Raw genomic sequence first — 25,899 nt, forward strand, 5'->3', positions numbered from 1 at the left:
GAAAGAAAAAGTAGAAACGGCCTCCAGCATTAGTAGAGTGACATCACATGCGGCCATGAATACCTGCCTATGGGCTATAAGGTTCAATATGTTTTGTTGAAGCAGGCGCTAGGCGTACCTTCACAAAAGCAAGATCCTTTTTTTGTGTGTTTTTTGTTTACTTGAGATTTGCTGTGTACTCGTTTTCACCTCAGGAAAACAAAGTTTTGCTAATTGTTCATATGCCGCGCAAAGTAATTTTTACAAGATTTGGTTATCCAAGAAAGCAATGCTTTTGGCGTTTTGAAATGTGGACGTCTTGATAAGATAACATATATCGACTAATCTAAAAAGCACCTACATATATCTCGTTTTTCTACATAAAGGGTGAAATTAGTAATGCTCCCGACGAGCCGGACCTTTTTAAAGTACAGTTCTTGAGGTAAAGACGAGTATAGAAGTTTCAGCATTGTCGTAGAATCAGGCATTTGCCGCACCTGTAGCCAAGCTATTGTTTTGCCAGGTTGATGCTTGCAGCCTGACACAATTTTATTAGAACAAACATGCTGAGAAAGCTACCATAGAGAGGAATGGCTTAAAACAGATTCTGTTATGCCAATCTTCTGTTCATGCTCCTATAATTCCTTGCTGGGTCAGAGATGTCCATTTTATGTTTTCAAACAAAAATTATTGCTGCATCCGCTTTCACAGTAACGGCCTGTACAACTCCCTTCCTTCACAATGTCACGCTTGCACCTGCCATCTGCGGGTTTTATCACATACGGTGCGGAACAGCACCGTAGCGGTACGGTTGCAAAAGCAGAAAGTGTGGACATACCATTTCCTTCTTCTCAGTGGAATGGTCTGTGCTGTTCTGGTGCTAGCATATCTGTTCCTGTGTGTAGAAAACTGGTCGCAAATAAAGACTCGTGCTATTAAAGTAAACATTTTTTTTTTTTTTTTTTGTATACAGTAGTTTAAATGGACCATGAAAAGCAGGCTGGTGGTGGTTAACTGGACAGTCTTTTCCTTCTGCTTACAATTGTCTCATTGGGACATCACCTTGCATTTTCTGTGGCGTGTAAATTTCTAAATTGGTTACAATCTGCTGTGTTCTTTAAAAATATTTTTAGCATTGCAGCTTTAACATGTTTGTATAGACCCTTGCAAAAAGAGCTCTGTGGCCACCGCCATTTTGTGACTTGAGCGACCCCTATTAGCCAGAAATTTCTGTCACCCGCCTGAGCTGTGGAAACCCGGTCAGTGCGGCTCCGCACCTGCATTTTGCATTCTGAGTTTGCCGTGTTTTCTTGAAAGTTTTTACATTATTTGCCTGTTCAGGATGCTTACCTTTTTTGTGTTACCTTCCACTGTGAGAACCAGGGAATACCTGAGCTTGTAGCCTGCTCGGCCTTCGCAGGAAATGAGCGAAGAGAGCGAATGTTAAGCAGCCTGCGACGCGGGCCGTACAACATTTTTTCTGGATTATTTCTGTCGAGATAATCTCCGAAAAGCCTTCCCGGCTATATTCTGGGTCTTTGGAAAAATAGCTGATAGGTCAGGCCCGGGTATGGGGTTGAAAAAGACACGTTCGTTCATTTGCTTTGGTGCTGTGCAAAGAAGGAGGTATCTTCAAAACATGCCTCAAAAGATTCCATATTACGCCCGATCGTCGTGGCGTGACTATCGTCGACACTGAATATTGGATATGCTGTGTTACTTGAGACCTTGCTCAAATCCCGTTCAAATACTGCGGCACCGTGGAGTATGTACACTATATATTGTTCGATTGGTGATACTCGCTGAATTTTATGTTGTGAATAGGGAATACCCATGCAGTTTGGCTATCCTCTGTGATCAAATATTTTTGATAGTTAAGGGGGGGCACTACACAGGAAAGTCAACTTCTATACCGCTTGCTTGATTTCAATCAAATCTGCATTGGAAGTTTATAGGGGCAAGACTATCCCTGCCAAATTTCATTGTCCTATGTCAATTCTGAAAGTTGTTACAAATGTTACAATATGGAAGTATGTGTGTTCGCTTCAGAAAACTATCGTTATAAAATAAAAATTTCAGATTTTTATGTTTAATATAGTTATAGGAATACCCATAGCACATAACCAGTTAGTTCTTTTGCTATATTGCATTGTTTTTCATAAGTCTAACTCCATAAGAAGATTTTTTTTTTTCATGTCTGTGCTTTTTTTACAAATGTAGTTTTTTTTAGCATGAAAGAATGTTAAAGTGGAAAAAGTAAGCAGCCAGGCATGCTCCTCACAAATCTCTGTCCCAGAAAAGCACCTAAAAATAATTCTCTATTGTGTAATAGGAAAACGATAGCTTTCCTAATGTGAAATTTATGCCGAAAAGTGGATAGGAGAAAAATGCATTCAAAGTGCTCCAACCCCTACCTTTTCTTTAGCATCGCTGGACCAAAAACAATCTATGAAAAATTAACGATGCAGTGTAAACTAATGAAACTTTCTAGGAATACTCTCTAGATGTTTGTGGATGTAGTTGAACGTGAGCGGCGTTGGTTTTGATGACTTGTTACAGAAAGAATAAACAAAAAGGATGGACAAGGATGGACATCTTGTCCGTGCTTGTCCGTCCTTTTTGTTTATTCTTTCTGTAACAAGTCATGTGGATGTCAATATGTCATTTTTTCAAAATCAACTTTTTTTTTACAGAAATTGTTTTTTCCGGGTAGACCTGCGTGGATTGACACGGCTGAGTGTATATTGGTGTAAAAAAATTTACAACATAAATTGAAAGAAACATTCCAGTTGAAATTGTTTTGTCATGCACGGACTCGCCAAAAATAGCTTTTATTTGTTTGTTTTTGTTCCCAGAAATAGCAGATTACTTTCTTAAAATCTTGGAGAAATTCTGTTTGCCAAAGAACACAAAATAAAAAAGAAATTGCAGCAATTCAACCGCCACCAGCATCTGAAATGGTGCCTACGCAGGCTGCCACAGCGCACTGATGAGAAAAGCCACAGCTCAGCACAGTCGGGCAACACTGACATACACTGTCGAAATCAGGGACACGCGCTGTCAATCGCTTTGTTCGAGACTGCTGCTGGGAAAGTCTATACAGTAGCTTAAGAAGACCTTCAAGCCCATTTAGATGGGTAGTGCAACGATTTTATTGTTGAAAGAATTCGCAGCTTGTATTTTTTATATTGTTTATGTAAGCACAAGTGATAAAAAAAGTGTCACCTTGCCCCAAAATTTCCCCGCAGGGGGTACCTGTGAAAACAGGTGTTTGGAGAGTAGCGTCTCCACGGACCCCGAGCCATGCAGGGGGCGTCTGTAACTTAGGTGATAGGTGCTTGGCGAGTAGCATTACCACGGACCTCAGCCACGTGGGCCGCCATACCCACACACAGGGGGCACCTACTTTAGTACGTGCTTGGTGAGTGGTGTCACTATGAACCCGGAGCCATGTGGGTTCGCCCACCCACGCGTGGCTGTGCGTGACTTAACCCGTGTCCGGGGAAAAGGGGATCCTGGTGGTTGAGCTGAGCCCAGGGTATGTTTGGACCCTTCGGAGCCCCCCGGGCGGGGCAATATACCACTTCGGCCCCTGCTTCTGGTAGACTGGTTTCCTGGCTTGGCCCGATCAGGAGAATTTAGTCAGTTGCCTTTCTCCACCTCTCCTTTCTTTACCTTTCTTTTCCTTCTCCTCTTCCTCATTTCACATTCTTTGGCGGCGAGGGCTAACCTTGGGTGTTGACAGATACCCTCGTCCAGATCCACATTTGGTTATAGTTTTCCGGCAGCACTGGTAGCGTAACTGTCAGCCAAGCCACTCTTGTTATTACACATTACCTACCTCCTGTTGGGCTCGGTGGTGGCTGGTGCACCGCCCACCACCGAGCTGAGCGACCCCTCAAAAGGGGCTACCCTGCACCTTTTACTTTCGAAAAAGCAAATGAACCAGAAAAATATCATCGATTTCTTGTAGTTCACTCGACAAGTGACACTGTGCATTTATCAAAAGTTTTTCCCTTTTTCGTTGTGAAGCACTTAGAACAAGTGATTGGAAAATGTTATAAGGCAAAGAAGCTAGCTGGAGACCTCTTTGTTGAGGTAAAAAAAAGCCGCAGAGCACAGCGCTTTTGAAGATGACAATCGTGGGATATTACCCGGTGACTGTCACCCCCCCCCACTGCACCCTAAATACTTACCGTTTGCAGTGTCATCTCAGAAGATGACCTCCTCGAATGCAGTGAAGAGGAGATCCTTGAAGGTCTGCACGAGAGTGCTGTTGTTGCTGTTCGACGGATCACCTCAAAACGTGATGGACAAGAAAAACCAACCTGACGTCTGATACTCACGTTTGATACTCACCATGAAGGCAGAGTACTTGAACTGTAGAGTCCACCCTTTCATTCCAAATTCTCAGCGGTGTTTTCAATGCCAACCTTTTGGTCATGGTTCTTGAAACTGCCGCGACCGAGAAAGGTGTGGAAAGTGCGGTGGTACTGACCATGTAGCGGACATCTGCAAAAATGAACCGAAATGTGTGAACTGTAGCAGAGCTCATCCTTCTTTCTTTCGCTCGTGCCCAAAATGGAAAGAGGGAAAAGAAGTATTGACTTTTAAAGTAAAACATAACCTTAGCTACCAAGCAGCCAAAGACCAGGTTGCCTTTCAGGCAAGGGGTTCTTATGCCTAGGCAGTGCGGTGGGGACCCCCACTGTTTACGGCATCCGTTAAGACACAGACTTCCCCGGAAGACCTGTCCTCCCCGTAGGGGCCCCCTTCCGAACCTCTGAAGGTGACACACTCGCTGTCATCTTCACGTTCTAAGAACAGTGCTGCGCCCTCTACGGAGGGTACCACTCCCTCCAAGGTGCCAGAGGTGCACTCAGTGGCACTAGCTGGCCCTTCCGGCTGGGGTCGAGGGCTTTCTTCCCATGCCTCCAGCGGCAACCAGAAGCCTGGGCGGATAGAACAACCTCCACCGCCCAAAAATTCAAAGCTCTCAGCGGACAAAAAAAAAAAAAAAAATGGACGGAAGCTTACCATTTTCTGAAGATGACTCGTCTCTTCCTGAAGCAGAGTCTCTTTTTGTGGTTTTCTCTGAGGTTGTAGGACGACCAAAGGACGCTGATAAGAAAAAAAACAATTCCACGTGTTGAGGCACCAAAAGCCCCCTAAATTAATTTGATTGTTTTTGCTTTCTGTGGTATATATATATATATACATACATACAGGGTGTTTCAGAGAACTCAAGCCAAATCGCTCCTGTGAAAACTACTCATCGCAACGAAAAAAGGATTGTGTCGTTTTGGTCCTGGGCCAGGGGCCCATTTAGGAAAATTATTAAAGTCCGAGATAATTAAGTTGTTAATTATTTTTGCATAATTAACTTTTTAATATTGTATTTAAGGGCATGGTTTCAATTAGAAAATTGCTCGGCATCGTCGAAAAACACTAAAGCAACAAATTGCAGAACGATAGAAGGCATGCGAAGCATTTTACGACTCTGAAAAATTCCTCTAGCCTTCGTCTGGGGCAATGAGACAACATGATCGCCTGAGACGCATTCCTATGGCGTTGAGGGAATCGGAAGGGCTCCTAATTTTCCGTTGGACAGTGTGGTTCAACGGTTTGTTCGTTGCAACGCCACAGAAATGAAGCTGGTACAGTTCACCACAACCATGCCAGCAACACACGCCTTCCTCGTTCTCCAAGTGAGAATGCTGCCAGTGGTCCAACTCGGGACATGAAGGAACCAAAGGCCCGCTACTCTGTGAACTGCTTGTACACCAAAGGTCCTTGCGCACCGATCGTCAACAGCATCATTAACGGCACAACAACAGTGGGCGCTCTCTGTGATTGTAGATCAGAAGTCACGCTAATCTGGAAACATGTCACACCACATGAGCTACCAACGTTCGAATGACAAAACAGACCAATTAAGACAGCAGCAGGACCCAAACGCTGCAGTAATGAAGCTGGCACACTCCACCACAACCATGCCAGCAACACACGCCTTCCTCATTCTCCAAGTGAGAATGCTGCCAGTGATCCAACTCGGGACGCGAAAAAATCAAATCTGGTGACAAAAGTTGGTGTGCATTCCTCTGGTGTGTCGGTGTTACAGTTTCACTGTCGGCTGGTGCTGCGAGTGCACTACCTGCTTCTGGAGGTGGAAGATGACACTGATGCGATATGTGCCCCTTCTTTCTGCATCTCGAGCAGTGCAGATCTTAGGGCTTGCCACCTGACTTTGGGCTGAACTTGTGGAGGAATGGCTTCTCCCTTGATCCTGCATCTTTCTTGTCATTGCTTCCTTCTGTATCCAGTTGTCGCAGCGAGTCAAGCGTTGCTGCTCTGTCGACTAATAATGTCACGGAGGAGTAGAAGTGAGAAGCAAGCGGGATCGGCCACTTTTTTTATTATTTTATTTTTTGATACTTTTTTGTCAAGGAAGTTGGGACAAAAGGCAAACACAATCACCTGACTGGGTCCCAACCCCTGTGACAACACTCAACAGCAGGGCACAGACTGAGAGAGAAATTGTCCTTGATGTCTCCGATGATCATCGCTATGCGTTCCTTGGGGGTCAGGGGATGTGGAGACTTCTCGAGGAGGGCGTCCTGCTTGAAAATCTACCGGACCAGCGTCCCGTTCCTCCTCATCATCCTCTTTGCCTGTAGCTCAATAAAGTCCTTCATCAAAAGTCGTCATCGAAACCGTTCAAGTGGGAGCTTGTTTCCACTCTTCCCACTCGTGGTGACGTTTTCCGTTTGTCTTCTGCCAGTTGGCTGCAAGGCCTGAGAATCAAGATGTAGCGTTCAGGAGCGTCAGTGCGGGGGTCCATAACGCTTTTGCTGCGATCCGTTCCTCTTCTTGGGTCCACTGCTTAGTGTCGTCCAACAGATCACTGCTCAATTTGGGGATCACATTCGCGGTGTTTGCCGTTCATGTAATTTGTACCGTTCTGGCTTTCGGCCAACTGTTGTAGCGTTGGAGTGAGTTGAGCGACAGTGTTGGTCAAACTTTGGATGTCCGTTCGTTTCAATTTTGGCGGTTACATCGGCGAGGCTTAGTGTAGTTGATGACGAGCAGAAAAGGTGTTGTGTAGTTGCAGTTTCATAAAGTCATGGGACGTGTTGGTGAGTGTTCACGGGGTCGTTTGTCAAGTTTTCGATGTCCGGGCACCGAGTCCTTCTTGCAAGCAGGAGCTTGAAAAATTAGCGTTGCTGTCCGTCGTAATGGTTGTGGCGGTTCTGGCGGGAAAATGCGCTTCGGTGGGGGCTGGCGAAGATGCGACAAAGCAGAGCGTTCATGCACTTTGCAATAGCGACTTCCGTGATTTTGCGGGAAACGGGGTACTTCAGTGCTTCGTTGTTCAGGTTTCGCTGAGTTACTTTACCTTTTTTCCTCAGTTTTTGCTGAATTATTTTGCGACGAACAAAGACTCGCTATGTCGGCTGTGCCATGTTGGATAAGACACTGATTTATTTTTCAAAATGTACGACAAGTGGCATTATAGGTAAATATTTGTACTGTGACACAATAGATGGCGACACTTGTCAAGTTCACAGTTCTATAGGTAACACAGATTAGTTCCTGCAGTTATTTGGCCAAAGTCCGGGTATCTTTGCACTGCCCCTTTAAACCTTTGACGATAAAGCCTTTTCCCCAAGCGATGTCTACCTGTGGTCCTCCTGTTTTGTTTGCGAAGGAATAGTTTAAAGAAAGAGTCAATGCGCAGGTGTTTTCCTATCTCGCGGAAGCACCTACAGTGCTTGCAAGCTGTTTAGGCCTAGAAGCATCAAATTAAAATATTGAAGGCAAAAAGTGGTCATCTAGCTTTCATTTCAGTGGCTTCAGATTCCTGCATGTGCTTCACAGAACTTCTCTGTCTGATGATGAGCTCTCATCCTGTAAATCTAATTCTGAAAAGCATTGGCAGAAGGCTGGATCGGAAGAGTCAGTGCTCCCATTGACACTACTGCCAGAGCAGCCGGAGTGCAAAGTGAGCATCATGTGCACGGAACATCTAATCTGAAGACTATAAATAGCCCAGCAATGCTAAGCAATCTGTGAATTTAATGCTTATAGTTCAGCAAAGACAACAAATAGCAACACCTCCCGCAGTGTGCGCAGTCTCGCGTTTAGGCGGGCACCTTCAAGTGTGCAATCACCGCCATACATGTACCGTGACACTGCCAAAGTGCTAACCAGTGTTTCATGGCCAAAAGACAATCTTTCCTTTTGTTTGGTTTGAAAAGGGTGTGATCATTTATTTGTGGAGAAAAATGCATAGTTGAGAGGAAAAAGGAATTCAAACATCTTGAGTGCTTTTTCTTTGTTGCAAAAACCACTGCAGGCGAACAAGAATACCTGTTCCATGCTCTGTTCACACGAGGAAGATTTTTTTTACGATCCCTGTAATTTATAATCTACTTTTGCCTGGTTGTGTCGATCCGTATGGTGCCATCATCAGCCGCCTCGGTGGCTCCGAGGCGAGAGCGCTGGCCTACGGATCCCCATGTGGCGGGTTCAAATCCCGGCCGAGGTGCCCACAGTCTGACGGAGGCTTATTGCGGAGGAGGCAACCGAGCTTTCGGTTGCACGTCAAAAGATCCCCAGGTGGTCCAAATTAATCCTCAGTCCTCTGCTGGGGCGTGCCAGATGCCAGTCGTTGGTTTGGCACGTAAAACCCCCAAATTTGACTTTTTTTTGGTGCCATCGTCACTGCATATCATTATAATTTTTTCCCCAAAATCTGTCATAAGGACTTGCCGTAACGTTATGAAGGATAGCCCGACCCCCACAGAATGTGAACCAGGGGGAGAAAGAGTGTGGGGCAATGTTTGTTGTGCAAACAAGAAAGCCAGAAAAAAGAAAAAAAAAATTGACTGATTATTGCTTGCTGATGCATACATAACATCAGCTGCCATAGACGACCAGACTGCCAGATTATTTCAATGGCAAAGGAAATCATTTGTTAATTCACTTGTTGTCTAAGCTGTCGGAGGAACACTTGTCCTAGCTTTCAACACTAACAGTGCCCATTCTCCCACACAAATTGTCTCGAGCCCGGGAAAGGCAATTTCTAGGAGGGGACTACTCTTTATTGTTTTCTTGATCAGTGGGCGCTGATCAAGCTACCTTTTGAGGATGGTTTGTGTTTAGAAAGGCTACAGAATGTGGGCCTTACCATCTGCCCAGTGTGTGAAAGGCTTCTAAGGTTGTCAGCACCTGGTGGTGGTTTAGTGAAGTAGTGAGGAAAATACATGGTTCTATTGCTTACCTGATGTAGTGTGTGTTGGGTATGGTAGACCTGATAACACCCTATTTGCTTCTCAGATCGGCACTTTTAAGGTTGGGTCATTTGTAATTTCTTGAAGAAAAATCGGCATTGGTAGCCCCTTCATACACGTCTTTTGGATTCAGTGAATGCTGAAAAAACATGAGTAATATTAACATCGAAAGCTCCAGAGGTCGAGACAAAAGAAATTGCCAAAGTTGTTTTTTCATTTTGCAAATTGACTCTTGCACACAAACTGTTAAAGGTTACTTTGTGATAGCGAGTTCGTTTCACGGCACTCGTGCCCACGCGTGCCCACTCGCAGCGTGGAACGGGTTCGTTTCGGCCAGCACTCCACGAGTGGTTGCACTCTCCGAGTTCGTTTCAGCTCTGACACCCCACGTGTGCATGCACTCGCTGCACCGAGAAAATCGGGAGTGCGCCAAAATGCAATCCCATCGTGCCTCGCTTAGGCGGGGCCGGCGAGGGGCGGAAGCAGACGACGAGGGTTTGCTGCTACGATGTGTCGCGGAACTGAACAGAAAAAAAAGCAGATTTTCTGATAGAAATCGCGTCCCGCGGGCAACGAAATCAAACGCGAGCTTGAATTGTGAGCGTCTGCTATTTCACGAAGGAAGCAGTTGACAACCCGTGATTTATTTGCAGGTTTTAAATCGCTCTGTTGCCGTTCAAACGCTGAAATATACCAGTGTGTAAAGAAATGCTCAGAACAAACGCAACAGCGGCCCCCGAGATGTCTATCACCATCCGTGTGCGGTTGAAAAATTTAACATTTGTCGATAAAACTCCCCCAGCAGAAACCTCTAACTGCCCAATAAGTATCAGAGAAAGCTTAAGATGGTGACTTTACCCGAGGATTGGGCAACATCATCACATTTAACATTTACCTACGCAGCTAACTTGCCCCGTCGTATTTTGTTTGAGAAAGCTCTCGTTCTCGATGCCCTCACCAAGGCTAAAATCTAATCCACCTATAATGACAATCCAAATCGAAAGTCCCAGTTTTGCTGGATATTCCAAGAGGCTAGTTTTAAGCCGTACCCTTTCAGTGGTGCACGCATAATACCATGCTCAAATGGATCAAGCTTCCGCTTGGACAGCATCATCAGTTTTCTTCAGTGTAAACGGTTATGAGGATTGAAAGATCGCAACCAGCTGCTTTGTAGACAGCTGGTTGCGGAAATTTACGCCATCTGTAACTATCTCTACGGCAGCCGAGCTGCTTGAAGACATTGCAAGTATAAACTACAGGTTGCAGTTGCCAACGTTTGTAGATAAACGTTGGTAGCGACTGCATTCTCGCATTCCCACGCATCACTCTGAACAGAAAGGCGCTAGTTTCGGTTTGAAGTCGGTACCTTTTCTACAACATAGATGGCGGCAGCATCAGTCTTCTGCACTCTGTGCATTTGGCGAGTTCGTTTGAGTCCAGTTTTCCGTGCAACACTCTGTGAGTGCGATGCATTCTGGGAGAGAACTCGAACGGTGCCAGTGCGTGTGAAATGAACTCGCTATGAGCTACTTTATGGTCACTACTCCTTATCAGTTATGACCGAATAGTCTTCTGGGTGTAAACGGGCGAAGAAAGTTGCCCATGACAAACCTGAAGTTTATGTCGGGGTTGTTTTATACTCAGTCAGTATAGAAGAGATCAAATGTTGACCAACAAATGAAATTTGAGATAACAGTTGCAAACTTGCCCTTGGACTCACTTTCTCAAAAGTGTCCAGAGACTCGACAGGTGTGTTCTCCGGTGCTCTCTAAAAGAAGAAACTTCAGTGTGTGTCAGATGTTGCACGCCACGTCCGCACCTGGTGCCAAGTCCGCACACAAAACATTCTTGTACACAGCAAACCTTGGCAAATACCTGCCTTACTGGCTCACAAAGAAACCTGTATGATGCATAAATCATCACTAACATACTTTGTCACTCTCAAAATCTCTCTCATCTTGTCACGATTAACAACCTTGAAAAACAAATCCTCGCATAGTCCACACCCGTAGATAGTCTGCACCGCGTAACATTTAGACTTTTCAGCGTGTACATACAGTTCGCACACTATGGCCCGAAAAGTATGGTAACACCTTGCTTCACTTTTTGTGATAGTGCCAGCATGGTGGCAACTTCCGAAAACCCCAAGGGTGCCTCGGCGTCCACGAGCAACGAAGAGGGCAACACTGGGCCGAGCCAGGACGGAAACTTCGAGTGCAACATCTGCCTGGACACGGCCAAAGACGCCGTCGTGAGCCTCTGTGGGCACCTGTTCTGGTGAGCTGGCACCGGTTCTGCAGGCCATAACCTATTGGGCGGTTTCACGTGACATAGCCGTAACCTATGCAGAGTGCAGGTTTGTCGGCTTCTTTTGCAGGGGTTGTGGTGATGTCAGGACGCTGAGCTCTAATTGGCTCTGATTAAAAGATAGGGGGTAGACCCAAAAGCAAGCTGCCTTGAGGTCTACCCACTATCCTTCAATCAAACCCAATCAGACCTCAGCGTTCTGACGACACCAAAATCTCTGTAAAAGGAGCGGACAAACTAGCGCTCCACATAGGAAAATTTTGCGCGACATAGTCTCAGGGTTCGTACAGCTCTTTGAAATCCTTGAATACATGGGATTTCATTAAAAGCATTTTAAGGGTCCTTAAATATCCTTGTAAGTTGAAACAATCCTTGTATTCCTTGAAAATCCTCCAACAAATGCCTAAATGGGGCCGCGCCTTCTGGCAACATGGTATGTCGTTTGTTCTAAAGGATAAAGCCAATCCAATCCAAGGCGTCCCGTGCCATTGCCATTTTTGCTTTGTGTTGAGTGTTCAGGATCGTGTTGGTGAGCGTGAGACACTTTCAGTCGGGACTGAAAGCCGAAAGGCCGGGTGGAAAGTGCAAGTTCCAGCCTTATGGGCTGGAACAGAAAGACCAGATGAGTGGGTGAGACCAGATACGAATGACTCCTTCCAAGCAAAGTGTGCGATCTGTTGAAAGTCGATTGATGTCACCACAATGGGTGAAAGCGCTTTGAAGAGTCATTTGAAAAGCACTAAGCATCGACCTGGAGCTGAGTCAGCTGCGTCCAGCTCATCTATCACCTCTTGTCTACCAGCATCGGACTTGGCGCCAGATACGCCCAGGCACCAGCTTGCAAATGCAAGAACTTCACAGGCCACGACCCTTGACACGGATTGTCGGAAGCACGAAATGGTTGTTGAAGCCAAGATTCTGTGGACAATGAAGGCTGCGTCTTCTCACTACTCCTACAACTCCTGGAGGCACCTTGCCAGCGTTTTCCAAAGAATGTTTCCCAATAGCGAAATTGCGGAAAGCTTCAGCTGCAGTGAAAATAAGTGTTCTTACATAGCACGCCACGGACTGGTGCCATTTTTTGCTTTACAGGTGCAGGACCTGGATGAAAAATCGGAACACTTTGTGGTGCTCTTCGACAAAACATTGAACGGGTACTTTCAGAAAAAGCAGCTGGGCCTTCGTGTGTGGCTTTGGAACAACGGTGAAGTGAAAATACTTTACGTCATCACTTCTGGGTCATAGCACAGCAGCTGACCTTTTTGAGAAGTTGACAGAGAGCCTCGCATCTCTTCTGTTGAACAAGGTCACGCAGCTTTCAATGTATGGCCCCAATGTGAATTGGAAACTTTTTCATGACTTCCAGCAGCACTTGAGGAACAACTTTCAAGTACACTGTTTGGATGTCGGATCGTGTGGGCTGCACACTGTGCAGAACGCATAGAAAACAGGGCTGCAAGCTACTAACTGGCATGTTGACACCTTTCTATCGAGCTTGTACTCGCTGTTCTATGATGCACCAGCCCGCCGAGAGAATCTCGTTGCGGAGACAGAACACTATGTGTTTCCCCGTCTGTTTGTTCTCGACCGTTTTGTGGAGAACATACTTGTCCTTGAGAGGGCCCTTTCATTGTGGAAGCACCTGGAAAAGTACATGGAAGACAGTGTTCGTGGAAGTGTTTTTTGATAACCCTAGCTACAAGCATCACCAAGCTGCTGCAAATTGATCCCAAGGGTCCTGGCAGCTACGCACAGCTAGAAAAACTGGACGTTGGTCGTGCAGCAGAGAAAATACTAAAAAACAGCAAGGCGAGCCCTAAATGCATCCTTGAGTTTAGATTTGAGTATTGCAAGTTTCTGGTTGAAATGACATTGAAGCTTCTTCAAAAAAGTCCTCTCAAGTACCCAATTGTACGAAAGCTGTTCTGTTTTAATCCCAGAGAAATGTCAAAAAACAGAAAAATGCCTCGAAAAGCTCAAAGTTGTTTTGAATTGCCTTATCAATGCAAACCTTCTTTTTGAGCACATAGAGACGTGGTTTGTGGGCAGTATGTCAATTTTTGTCACGAGTTCCGACATGAACTGCAAGGCTACAAAAAAAGCCAAGAGCTTATTGATAAGTTTTTTTTTATGCCTGACGAAGTACAATACTTCCTTTTCCACACTGTGGAAGTACTAAGGCTGCACCTTCTGCTCAGTCATGGCTAGACTTCCATCGAAAGGGGTTTTAGTGTTAACAAGCAGATGTTTCTCAGCAAATCATCTGCTACACTATCAGAAATCACGGTGGCCTGCTCAACATTCCACTGTTAAAGGAGTTAAAGTCCTCTGTACTCCTAGCAAGGCAGAAGTATGCTGCATACTTCGAAGAGCGCAAGAAAAAAGCAGCCAGTGAGCAGAAGATGCTGAGGCGAAGAATGACTTGACACTTTTGGCCAAGGCTATTAGTTTTCGCCGACTAGCAAAAGAAAAGGAAGCAGCTATAGCTGCTGTAGAACAAGAAATTCTTTCCCAAAAGGAGCTTATTTCTTAACTCCTGTCAATGAATAAATTTCTTTGAACCTTCCTTGAATTTTGTCTTCTGATGCCCTTGAAATTCTTGAAAAGTCCTTGAATTTTGCATCAGAAATTCTGTACGTGTCCTGTAGTTCCAACTCGAAATCTCGCCAGACGCAGCGTCGACAAAGTTTCGCCCCGTGTCCTTCCGTGTGCGGAGGCGGTGTTTTCCAGATCGCTATAGTTCTTTCTCGTCGTGGTAGACGGTGTCCGACGGAGCAGTTGGCGACAGAAAGGGTTCATCGTCTGGTACTCGATTTTTGTACGCACCGGTCTTTATTCAAACGTAGGACGAGGCGGCACTTGAGAAGTTGACCTGTCGGCAGCTAAAATGTCCCTGGTTGATTTGCTGCCGGGGCTACCCCCAGAGGAAAAAAAAATCTGAGTAAGCTAAGCACAGGCAAGGGAAGTGTGTAGCTAAAATATGTCACTCGGGCCTTCTTTGCATTACATTGACAAACCTGCTCTGGTAAGAAAACTGCAAACTTCACCTGCGTGTTGCGTAAGGATGCTACCGGCTTTCTCGGAACTGGAGGTTTATTAGGTGAAAAAGAAAAAGAATTTTGAAATGTTTCACGTCTTTTGGCTTTCCACCTGCCAGGTAGACTGGTTCAACATACTTCTTTGCAACATTTGAGTATTTTGAACTTTTTGCAGCATTTGCAGCATTTTGGATTCCTTGTGAGCATTTGAACCTGGCTTACTCCAACCTCTGAGAGGCTCATAACTTTCCAAGCGGCCAAGGTTGAACCTCTAAAATCTTGGAAATTTTCCGAACCCTATCGTATCCAAACTTTGCAAGGTTTACGTGTCTGGTGTAAAAATGTGCACATACCTAAGAGGGGCCCTGCAATCATATTTAAGGGGCTACCTCTTTTGCGGTTTCCACGTCTCTTGAACTTCGGGCAAGCCAGCGGGCACGGAGAGAGTAACTAAATATTAGTGCGTCATATTTTAACCGGACGACGCGGAAGCGTCCTCCATGGACGAGGGCGACCCGCGGTACCGAAAGCGCGCAAAATGTGACGTCTTTGGTCCTGGGCTTACTACTGGTCAAAGCTGCTAAAAGCTTCTTTTTAGTCGAAATACAAAATATAAGTGGTGCGAGCCGTTTCAGTTATTTACAAAAGTAGTTTTTGTTCAGCATTTTAGATCAGAAAAGAAACAAATGCAGTTTATAAAATACGGAAACAAGAAATGACCCGTCGACATACCCGCCACCAAGCGGTGGAAAAGGCGGCGCATACGAGAAAGGAGTAGTGGGATCAGGCGCCGACACGGAAAGGTCCCGGATGTACGCGGCGGCGCTGTGGTCGTATGGACAGGAGGATCCAACCGGCTCCGAGCGTTCCGAAGGCCTTCGGCGAGAAGCTTTGTCTTGCAGTTTGGCCGTTTCGCGGTATGGCAGCGCGAAGTGGCTCCCATTCTGAACTGATCTTTACCCTCTGTTTGCTGTCGTTTGTGGCCAATGAAGTGTCATGCCGAATTAGTGTTTAATCACGCAGCAAATGCAATGAGAGCCGCTCTGGCTGCCCGCTGCATACAGCTACATGCTTTTGTGGCGCCCTCTCGCGCCGTCGACACGGAGTGCGGCAGCCGTGAGCGCTCCCGATGAGCCCACTACCCCTCCTCTAGTTCACGGCCACTCTCAAGCAACCAAGGACGTCACGAGGGAGGTTATTTTTTGCTTGTTTTTGTACTTCTAATTTGCCTATATTTTCTAAAATAAAGTGAATTTCGAGAAAAAAAAAGTTTTACTAAGTTACTACGTTCAGTGCGCTCAGGTTCGGTGCAAATGAAAAACCATTAAAAAAGTCCTTGCAGGGCCCCTTTAACCCCACTGCATACTTAAATTTGATAAATTAAAGGGGCCCTCAAATGATTTTCAGACTGGTTTAGACTTTATGCCGAGATGGAGCTCATCAAACATGGGAACACGGAGGAAAATATTTTTTTTTCTGGAAATGCGATTTACTTATAGAGTTACGAGCAAGTTATGGTCACAAAAACAAGCAAAACACTTTAGCTCTGTGACGTATCATGTTCAGTTCATTGAGTTATGGAGCGAAGCGGCTGGCTGATTGGCTGCGGGTCAGGTTCATGGCTGTCATGCCGAGGACGTGCACACATTGTCGCCATAGCTCCTTGCTTCGTCTAAGATTCCACTATGCCGTGCCCTGCTGGCCCTGCTGCGCCGAGAAAAGCCCGACCACACGGAGTCCAGCGTGGTCTAGTGCGCCTGTCCCACATTTTTTCCTCAGCAGTGCAGGGGTTAGCTGCACTGTGACAGGTTCAAGAAAGAAGAAAATGATGGGGATAGCGAGTTCAAATAAGCATTTATTTTCTCCCAGATGTAACACAAATGTTGGCAGAAAAAGATCACAGTACCGTGCCCGTCGAAATCGCTTGGCACGAATCCGCCGGCCGGTTCATGTTTGCACGAGTCAACACTTAGCATTTCTTGTTTTGAGCGGGAACGGCGGCCAACACAAAAAACTAGCACATGATCATTCGTAGCTTATACATGTGGTTGTCCGGAATTTTAATCCACTCTACCTTTGGCACGTTATCCAGCTTCAAACTTTAGGCCTACGAGGTTTCTCGAGGTAATGCCGATAGCACACTCGGGACTCGTCCAATCGAGCGCACTGATGTGGAAACCAACACAAAAAAACACAAAGACACCGAACTGACCGGTGAGAACAGCTGGCAGACGACATACAGCAAGAGCAGCAGATTCAAATCGCAGAAATAAGCATCCCACGGGTTCTGTTGTTTCGACATCTCAAATGGCGATTCTGAAATGGGGCTGATGGGGTGCTCACACGAGGGCCGGCGGGCGGGCCGGCCGAATAACAAAACTTCAGTGCTAAATAAAACTCATTATTTAGTCTGCATAAAAAAAAATGTAGAGCCCTTCCACTTCACGTGAAGATGGAGGACCAGCGAAACTGTTATCTTTACGACCTTGAGAACGACGTCTAGGACGACCTCAAGGATGACTTCTAGGGCGACCTCGAGGATGCTGCCTAGACGACGACCTTGAGGACGACGTCTAGGACGACCTTGAGGACGACGTCTAGGACGACCTCGAGGACGACGCCTAGAGGACAACGCCTATTCACAACTCCAACGCCCTATGGGCGGCGGGGCTGTAGTTTGAAGATGGCGGAAGAGACGGGGATAGATTCTCCAGGATTTCCCGTGCGCCTGCTCGCTGACGCTGGTCAGCGCGCTAAAAATGATTTATTTGTCTACAAATGCGAGGCGTGTAGGGAGGATCATAGTAACGGTGACGAGGATGTTGATGCACGTTAGGAAAACGAGCATGCTGATATTTAAAAGTCGCAGAAACCTCAACTAGCAAAGCTTTGTGTTGGGTGAGCGCGTTTTAGGCACCGGCCATGCCACTGTTCGTGGCAGAATATTTTTGAGGGTGATAAAGATATTATGTTTGCGCTTTGCCTTGCCACTAGTGCTCTATAAAGTGAGCCGCGAATGGTGACCGTCAAGCTTCGGAAGGGCAGCGTTCACAGTATTGACGTCTTCGTGTCACAGGCTCACAACTCGCTGCTCACCGTCTCGGTTTTAGTGTATTGCAACCCGTGATCAAATTGCTCTATGGTTATTGAGAGAAAGATTGTTACCGCAAACTACCGTGCGGTGTAGCATTACAACCAAAAGCTTGCGCTGCGCCCTTGAAGCACAATTTTCAGCGGATGCCAGGAGTATTGCCGTGCTCTTCGCTCTAGAAAAAAAGGTTGTAGTCCTTACACCCCTTGTCACCTATACGACACCCCAAAACTTCAGTTTGCCATGCAGTGCACTGACGTCAAACTGACGGCCCCAACATTTACGAGAGGCTTGATGACGGTGCGATGTAAGATATAAGAGAGCTAATGTACGCATCAAAGAGTGCAGAAAAAAACAAAAAACACTCAGGTTTTACACTAGGGCCAAGAAAACCCCAATTACTTTTCTTATTTTACAGTTATTTGCACTTAAGCTGTTTTAACAAGTTTTTCTACTCGGCTATCAAGCCACTTGTGAATGTTGGTAGCGCCGGTTGAACGTCAGTGTGCTGTACGTCCAACTAAAGTTTAGGGATGTCGTATGGTATGCTAAAACTGCCTATTAACATAATTGGCGTGTTTAGGGGTTTTATTTATTACTCTATCAAAATTAAAGATTTTAATGTACCATACATTTTTTTGTACCGTCTTATTTGCAACGTTGCGGCCCCTCTCACCACAACTGCCCGTTTAAAGCCCTCGTCACGAATGGTTGGCTAACACAGACGCGCTTAAGATGCTTCGAGCATTTCTTTATTTGCTTTGCAGTTACCTGAAAGCAAGTATGGGTATTATGTCTTCTTAAAGTGCTTAGAATAAATGGTCATGTTCCTTGTAACGGCCTTAAAACACGAACCCATTCCCGATGTGTATTGCTCGACATACCGTTGCACGACGAGTTTTCTCCTACTTATGGCAAAGAATATAGACTTTTTGTAGACCGTACTATAGAGCTCTACATTATTAGTGGGAGTGTTTGCCGCCGTCACGTTGAGCACAGATTGAGCTGGCGGTCATGCACAAGACCAGAAATCCACGGCGTATGCGATATACGAAAAGTCCCCAATGAAATTAGACATCCCGGGCCTTCGTGGAACGCTGTTGCAAGGCGGAGCACAAGAATGCCTATTTTAACTCGTTCACTATTTTCATTAAAAACGGCTTCACGCATCAAGGCCGACAGTCCCTGCTACGTTTTCCGCGCCGCCGCCGCCGCCGCTGCCGTCCCCGCTCCTCTGGTTCTCTGTTCGTCAACGAGAGGGCGAGTGGCGGGCTGGAATTGCGAATAGTTGGTGACAGGCCAAGAACGAAGTGGAAGCTCCTCCTACCCCTTTCCACTTCAGCGGAGCGAACGGTGGAGAGGAGGCTACCTCCTATCCACCGCTCGCTCAAATAAAATGAAAAAAGGTGGGAGGAGCTTCCACTTCATTCTTGACCTGTCACCGACTATAGGTGGACGCCTAGGTGGATGACCTCTCGGACAACCTCTCGGACGACCTCGCAGACGACCTCAAGGACGAGTTCTAGGACGACTCCTAGGACGACCTCGAAAACGATGCCTAGAGATGATAACAAGGGATCGGGACCTCACTATCTTATAATGCCAAGGAAGGCTGACTCATGCTCGTTGCCTCCTCTTTTTATTTTTATTTATTCATACTTGCCATGACCAATGGGGAGTTTTCTGTCAACATCCGCGGACACATTTTTTCCCAGATCCTAATGCATAACAGCTTCGCTGTAAAAAAAAATATTCTGATGGCTCTTGCCAACACTGCCAATCACAAAGTCGACCATAAAAATTTAACCCCAGTTGCGCGTTTTGAACGCTCTGGGGTGCCACATGATGTGGCACTGTTTTTACGGGATTGACCTTGAATATCATGCACTAATATTTTGTAGCTCCTACTTTTTCCCTAAGTAGCCTGACCCACTAATGAGGTAATATAAAAATATGCAAAAGCTCAAATATCGTTAAAGGGCCTCTTTAAGAGGGCTGCTTTGGCACATCTGCCACACATTTTCTCAGCTGGACTGACTTGCATGGAACACATAAGCAGCAGATTAAAGGAACTGCTGGTGAAAGTATAGCTTACCAACTTGTTTTGTTTAGAAGCATTGTTGAGCTGCTATCACCATCTTATCGTGACCAAGAGTTGGTAGGAAAGAAAAGATAAGAGAGAGAGAGAGAGAGAGATCACGCAAAAGAGAAACAATAGAGGGCTACAAATAGCAGTGAAGAAGTCAAGCAAGCTGGTGAACTTTGAACATAGCATAAACATGAGACCAGGAGACATCACATCACAAAACATGTACCCAAATGCTTCTGCCATGCTTTCTCCCACCCAATAGGTGCTCATCCCCTCTTCATGGCTGGCTGCCTGTAGATAAAAAAAAAAACTGAAGCGGTTTTGTATTTAAAAAAAACAAACAAACAAAGAAACAACACTTGAATCATCTTCATTTGGCCTCCAGGATCACAAATACCAAAATTATATTTTAGGTTGATGCGCCAAGTAGTTGCAACAGCGCTTTCAAAAGAGCATCAGGGCCCCTCCTTCCCAGTGTGCTCAGCAAGAGGAAGGATTCTTGACATATTATTACACAGAGATCTCAACATTCCCCTGCCTTCTGCAAGCATTACCCGAGCAGTCAAAGACGCGGTTGCAGTTCGCCTTTTACGGCGTCGGCTGTACTGGGCCTGTTGTATCGGGCAAGTGTTGCTTTGCCGAAAACGAACGGAGCATGCGCGCATTTATAATGGGTGGCTTTGGTGCCAGGAGAGGGTGAGTACAGCAAGGATACCCTCGCCCTTTCATCGATAACAGTTGCGGTCGTCTGTTATTGACTGCACATTTCGCCAATCGCTATTGCCTTGGGGTCACAGGATTGCGCTCCTCATTACCTGCACTTTCTCGCCTTCAGTGGCCCGTTCCCTCGGCGCACTAAGCCTTTGCGCGCAAGAGGGGGGCAGCCAAAGTGTACGCTGAAGCAAGCAGCAGCTGCTTGACGGTGGAAATGTGCCTGTGAGAGAGAACGTCGTCGATGTGTAGGCGCCGACGGTCCCATCCTGGGCGTTAGGATGAAACTCATTCGGGGTCAGGATCATGCTGTGCATGAATGTGAATTTGCACGTAGAAGAGAATGTTATTGAGCGAAGAATGGACATGTCGGTGCGACCGATCAATTTGTGCAGCATGCCCATGAGAATGTGTGTGGTGCTAGCTGTTTGTGTGTGGGGTCGGTTGTGGTTCACGCGAGACACTGTGCAACGCAACATCCTAGAAATTTTCAGTCAGTCACTTTGCAATGTCGTCGAAATGTTGCAGTTGTTGGCTCGCGTTTTTGTTTGTGTAGTTAGTGCATCCCTGCACTTGTTTTCACAGTAGCCTACGGGTGCGGTGTAGTGTCTAAGGCCTTGACTAAGTCTCACGGTGGCGGCTTTGCCACGTCGTCCTTGTGTACAGCGAGGCATGCGAGCGCTTACTCACCTTGAACGCTTATCAGCGTACACATGTGCACTCTTTGCTTCTTCGTAAGTGCCGCAGAAACTTTAGGTGGAAGGGCAATCCGGCTGGCATCCCAGATGTAAAATGCCCGTGCGGTGCCTGCACGAGGGCGACTCTCACGCTAAATGCCGCATGCATTCTTCGACGGGCGGTACGCGGGAGGTAGTTGAAACCTCCGGGTACGTCACATCCACTGGGTGGTTGTTTGGTTTTTCTCGCGTCTAGCTAGATGTTTTGGGTCAAATGCTCGCAGTGTTTGAATTCGTGGGGCCAAAATGCTTAACAATTCGCCTCTAGCTCGTATTTTTTTTTTAGAGAACCTCTTCGGCTCTTTTTTAAGACTGCTCGAGAGCCACTCGTGTATGTTCTCATCGTAAGCCGGCTCACTAAAACTTGCAAACACGCGAAGACTGCTCTCGCTTATTGCTTCACACGAGCCGCCCCGTACGCTGGCCGTCCTTGAAAACTGGCTTGTCTGCAGTGCTCTGTTAGGCGTCTAACTCAGGGTTTTGCCGTCGCGGTCTCTCTCCAGTTGGCCCTGCCTGCACCAGTGGCTGGAGACGAGGCCCAACCGGCAGGTATGCCCTGTCTGCAAGGCCGGCATCAGCAGGGACAAGGTGATCCCCCTGTACGGCAGGGGAGGCTCCAAGCAGGACCCCAGGTGAGGGGCGGGTGCTTTGCCCTACCCTATCCAATTGCCTGCCTTTTGCCCGAGCACGTATGTGGTGCAACTCTTTATAGTCATTGGAAAGATGAGAAAGGCAGAGTGTTTCTTTTAAGGGCCCGGCTTCTGGCACACGCTCGTTGCCTTTTGCCGCGATTTGGCCGTGCATTCTAGAAGGTGGAAGCTCGCACTGGAGGTGGGACAACTAAGGGACCTCCCTGCCGTTATCATCTTTCAATAGATGAAAATGTAAGAACTGTATGCAGGACATTTGTTTATGAGCTTATTACATGGACTCCTTTTTTTGAAAACGGCCTCGTAGGTAAACGTTTGTTGATGCCGTCAAGTGTTTCATGGTGCTTCCGTTTACGCAGGGACAAATTGCCGCCAAGACCGCCCGGACAAAGATCTGACCCTGAGAGTCATCCTGGGGTAAGTGCGAATGCCAGTCTTTTTATGGATTTCATTTAAACAAGCTTTACCAATGCTGTTGTGCGACCCTTTGCCCACAGATTCGAGCTTTGGTACTGGATCTTGTTTCAGTAAGGTTAGCAGCATCCCGATTTTCGAGACATCCGCTTTGTTTCATTTGCTCATTTGTCATATCCTTCAACAAATGCTTGTGTCGTCGGTCCCTCAGAAGTCATCTCAATGAATTGCCAGTGCAAGGTGGCAGCGGTTCGTTAGGGATATTTTGAGGGACCGTCAAGCACGCAATCGTGGAGTACAGGATAGATTTGTAAGCCTAGATTTCAAGAAGCTTTCTATTTTATGATTTATACTTCTGTTTGCTTTTAGGTCATTGCGACACCAAATTAAAGACAAGCTATGTGGTCCCGCTGTAGAATTACCACATTTTTCAGTCTACCAGTCACACTTTTGTATACCATACTTATTCGCATCATGAACACACTTTTTTTCCCCAAAAATTGGCTCATAGTTGGGGGGTGCGTTCATTATGCGGGGTAAAATTTTTGCATTTACGCACTTCGTGCAAATGTCATATTAGGTACCAGTGTGACATGGAAAGGTGCTGTGATATGTCTTCACTGATGGAGACGCACCCACGGCTGGTCGGGGGCGCGCCACACCACAGTAACCATGCTTTATAAATTGCTAACCTTCGGCGTGCCTTTTGCCGACGGAAAAGCGCCCTACACGAAGCTCACTCAGCACGGAGAGCAACACGATCGTTCTTAGGCCTAACCACTTTCACGATTTCACTCTCCGAAAGTGGACCACAGATGACGGCGTGTTTATTGACATCAATGTATCCGATAGGCGGAGAATGTCCGGGGCTGGGCAAAAGTCAAATGTGCGCACCGCTCGGTTTCACGGTTGATCACTTCCACAACTACAGGGTGAAACAAGGAGATGCCAGGCTCCTTAAATCGACCAGAAAATTCGGTTTCTTAACCTATTGCGCTACGACTTTGTGCAGTGTTGCCCACAGATGGTGCATTTTTTTTGTAAAATTTGCAAAGAGCGAACTTACCTGAGGAAAAAGTAAAGAAAGAAAAAGGCTTAGCTCCTATGGAAACGCAGCGATGCCACCGCTCTGCAAACAACTCGGCGCCGTTTCGCACGGGAGACAAGAGATGGCGCAAGCGGTCGCGACGTCAACTGCCGCCAACGAACGAGCAGACTGCGTCGAGAGCCGTCCCTTTTGCAGACAAGGAACTGCAGTTCCTTACTGTTACCGCGCCTGTCTTTTTTGTTTCTGCGACTGTCGCCGCCTTCGGAACGCGCGCCGCTTTTGAGTCGAAAAGATTGTCTGCTAAAAAGGCCTGCCCTCGACGCCGTTTGCTCGTTCGTTGGCGGCGTTTGTTGCGCCATCTCTTGTCTCCCGTGCTAAACGGCGCCGTGTTGTTTGCAGACCAGTGGCGTCACTGCGTTTCCATAGGAGCTAAGCCTGTTTCTTTCTTTACTTTTTCCTCAGGTAAGTTCACTCTTTGCAAATCTTACAAAAAAAAAGTGCACCATCTGTGGCCAACGCTGCACAAAGTCGTAGCACGATAGGTTAAGAAGCCTAATTTTCCGGTTGATTTAAAGAGCCTGGCGTCTCCTTGTTTCACCCTGTACGTACTTGCAGCCATTACAAGAGCGGCTTGGCTTGGCTTGGCCTGACTGCTTGGTGGCAAAAGAAAATTGGCTTGGTGGACTTGGTGGCTAGCTAAGTTGGATGCAATTCGAGACTCGCGGAGCCAAAAACTGGAGGTGCTTTCATTATGCAAGGGGGAAAAAAAGTCCAACTATTAATACCTGTTATGGGGGGTGCATTCATTATGCGAGTTAGTACGGTAAGTCACACGTAAACGAAGAGGCAAACAGCGCCAAAAGTATGGAGGACAAAGAACGAGGAACACACAGACCGAGCGCTGACTGACAACTGGTTTATTTCTGGAAAACCACCTACCGGCATAAAAACACAGACAAACAAGGTTTTTAAGAAATAAACCAAAACAGTTGTCAGTCAGCGCTCGGTCTATGTGTTCCTCGTTCTTTGTCCTTCATACTTTTGGCGCTGTTTCCCTCTTCGTAACTATGCATAACCAACTCACCAAATTTTCAGCGGTGCCCCCCATAAACGGCTGTTTTCAGAAAAAAGCTGGTATATAAGTCAGGTATAGAGGTCACATATTTGTGTAAGCCATACCTATATATCTGCATTGTCGGCATGGTGAAAATGCATTGAAAATTCCCAAGTTTCAATATTTTCGTCCACGAATCGAATGAGAAATATAACCCATATGGCAAACCTCTGTAGTGAAGGTCCATGCTTGTAGAAAAAGATAGATACAAGTCGCATCTTTGTATAAAACACACTGATGTAAGTTTTTGGAATAAATTAAAGCAACTTGTACGTTGTGAAAACACAGTACTTGCAACCAAAGCACAATCTAAAGCAAGCCCTTTCTTTTGTTCTGCCAACCTGCTTTATGTTATAGAGAAATATAAAAAAAAATAATCTAATGGCCATGTCTTATAATCTCCGGGTCCCTTCCATTGCTTACTACATTTCTTAGCTATATTTAAAATTTTGTACAGTACTCGCCATGTTTTCGGATGTACTTGAACAGAGAAATTTACGCCTGTCAAATCAAGAAATGTGCTCGTGGCTTGCTGTCATTATATTAATTTGGTGCTACAGCCATCGCTATGTGATAGTAGAATTTTATGTTTGCTGTGTTTGTCGCCTCTTTCAAACGAAACATACCTTTGGGTTCTCCTCCTTCTTTTTGAACTAATGACACCATACTTTTTATGCATGTTAATTGTTTTTAAGAGAGGCCACAGGATCAAAAAACCTCGCACAACCACCAGGTTGTGCGAGGTTTTCAGTTTTGAGAAGACTCATCTTCGAAGCAGGATTTCACAAGTCAAGAATATTAACTTACAAAATAACCTAGATCTATCAGAATGGCATCCCTACTAAACACAATGCATTACCCCTCAAAAATGTTAAGAAAAAAAGCCCGCCTGTGAAAGAAAACGGACTTGCAAGTAATGTAAGACATCAGTAAAACAAACCTGGATGATGCTTGAAGTCATTTCTTCAGTGAAGTGATAGGGGCAGGATGCTTTGTAGCCGGTCATTTCTTCTTCAGCAGCCTCGGAATTAATGAGTAACTTCAGCTCCTTTTGAAGGAGTGCCATACGAATGCCCAAGACAAGTAAATGGAAGTGTTGCACTTGAGCAAGGCTACCCTTTTATCTCATCACTGTACTGAAAGGCCTACCATAGTTGGCCTATATGTATGTTGTTGAGCTTGATAGAAATAAGTGTTAGTAAAACATATGAGCTTGAGCTGGCAGCTCTGAAAAAGACATTCTGCTGCATGGGCTTGTGTAATGCACCTTATGCACCTTTAAATTCTAGTTGCTTAGCCAAAGTTGCAAGCATGCACTTGTAGTTCTCCAGGATTCTTTCACTCATGTGGGCAAGGTGCATATGAAGGAATGACGAATATACAGTTAATTCTAGCAAAAATTGCAGTCACTACATGAGGAATTGTAGT

The 25,899-nt window shown here is 46.0% G+C and overlaps 2 protein-coding genes across 2 annotated transcripts in view; one reads left to right on the forward strand and one right to left on the reverse strand.

Annotated features, from left to right (window-relative positions):
- The window catches only part of LOC8044131, a 93,197-nt gene that overhangs the window by 24,838 nt on the left and 42,460 nt on the right, over positions 1–25,899 (reverse strand). The gene's annotated exons all lie outside the window — the stretch shown is intronic.
- The window catches only part of LOC120840187 (E3 ubiquitin-protein ligase RNF185-like), a 31,477-nt gene that overhangs the window by 2,062 nt on the left and 3,516 nt on the right, over positions 1–25,899 (forward strand). Inside the window, exons 2-4 of the mRNA XM_042290795.1 lie at positions 11,388–11,549; positions 21,749–21,877; positions 22,255–22,324. Coding sequence (XP_042146729.1) covers positions 11,395–11,549; positions 21,749–21,877; positions 22,255–22,324 — 354 coding nt within the window. The 5' untranslated portion in view covers positions 11,388–11,394. The remainder of the gene's footprint in view (positions 1–11,387; positions 11,550–21,748; positions 21,878–22,254; positions 22,325–25,899) is intronic.

This window comes from Ixodes scapularis, unplaced genomic scaffold, assembly GCF_016920785.2.
Source record: "Ixodes scapularis isolate PalLabHiFi unplaced genomic scaffold, ASM1692078v2 PGA_scaffold1__304_contigs__length_218370807, whole genome shotgun sequence".
Classification (NCBI taxonomy): Eukaryota; Metazoa; Arthropoda; class Arachnida; order Ixodida; family Ixodidae; genus Ixodes; species Ixodes scapularis.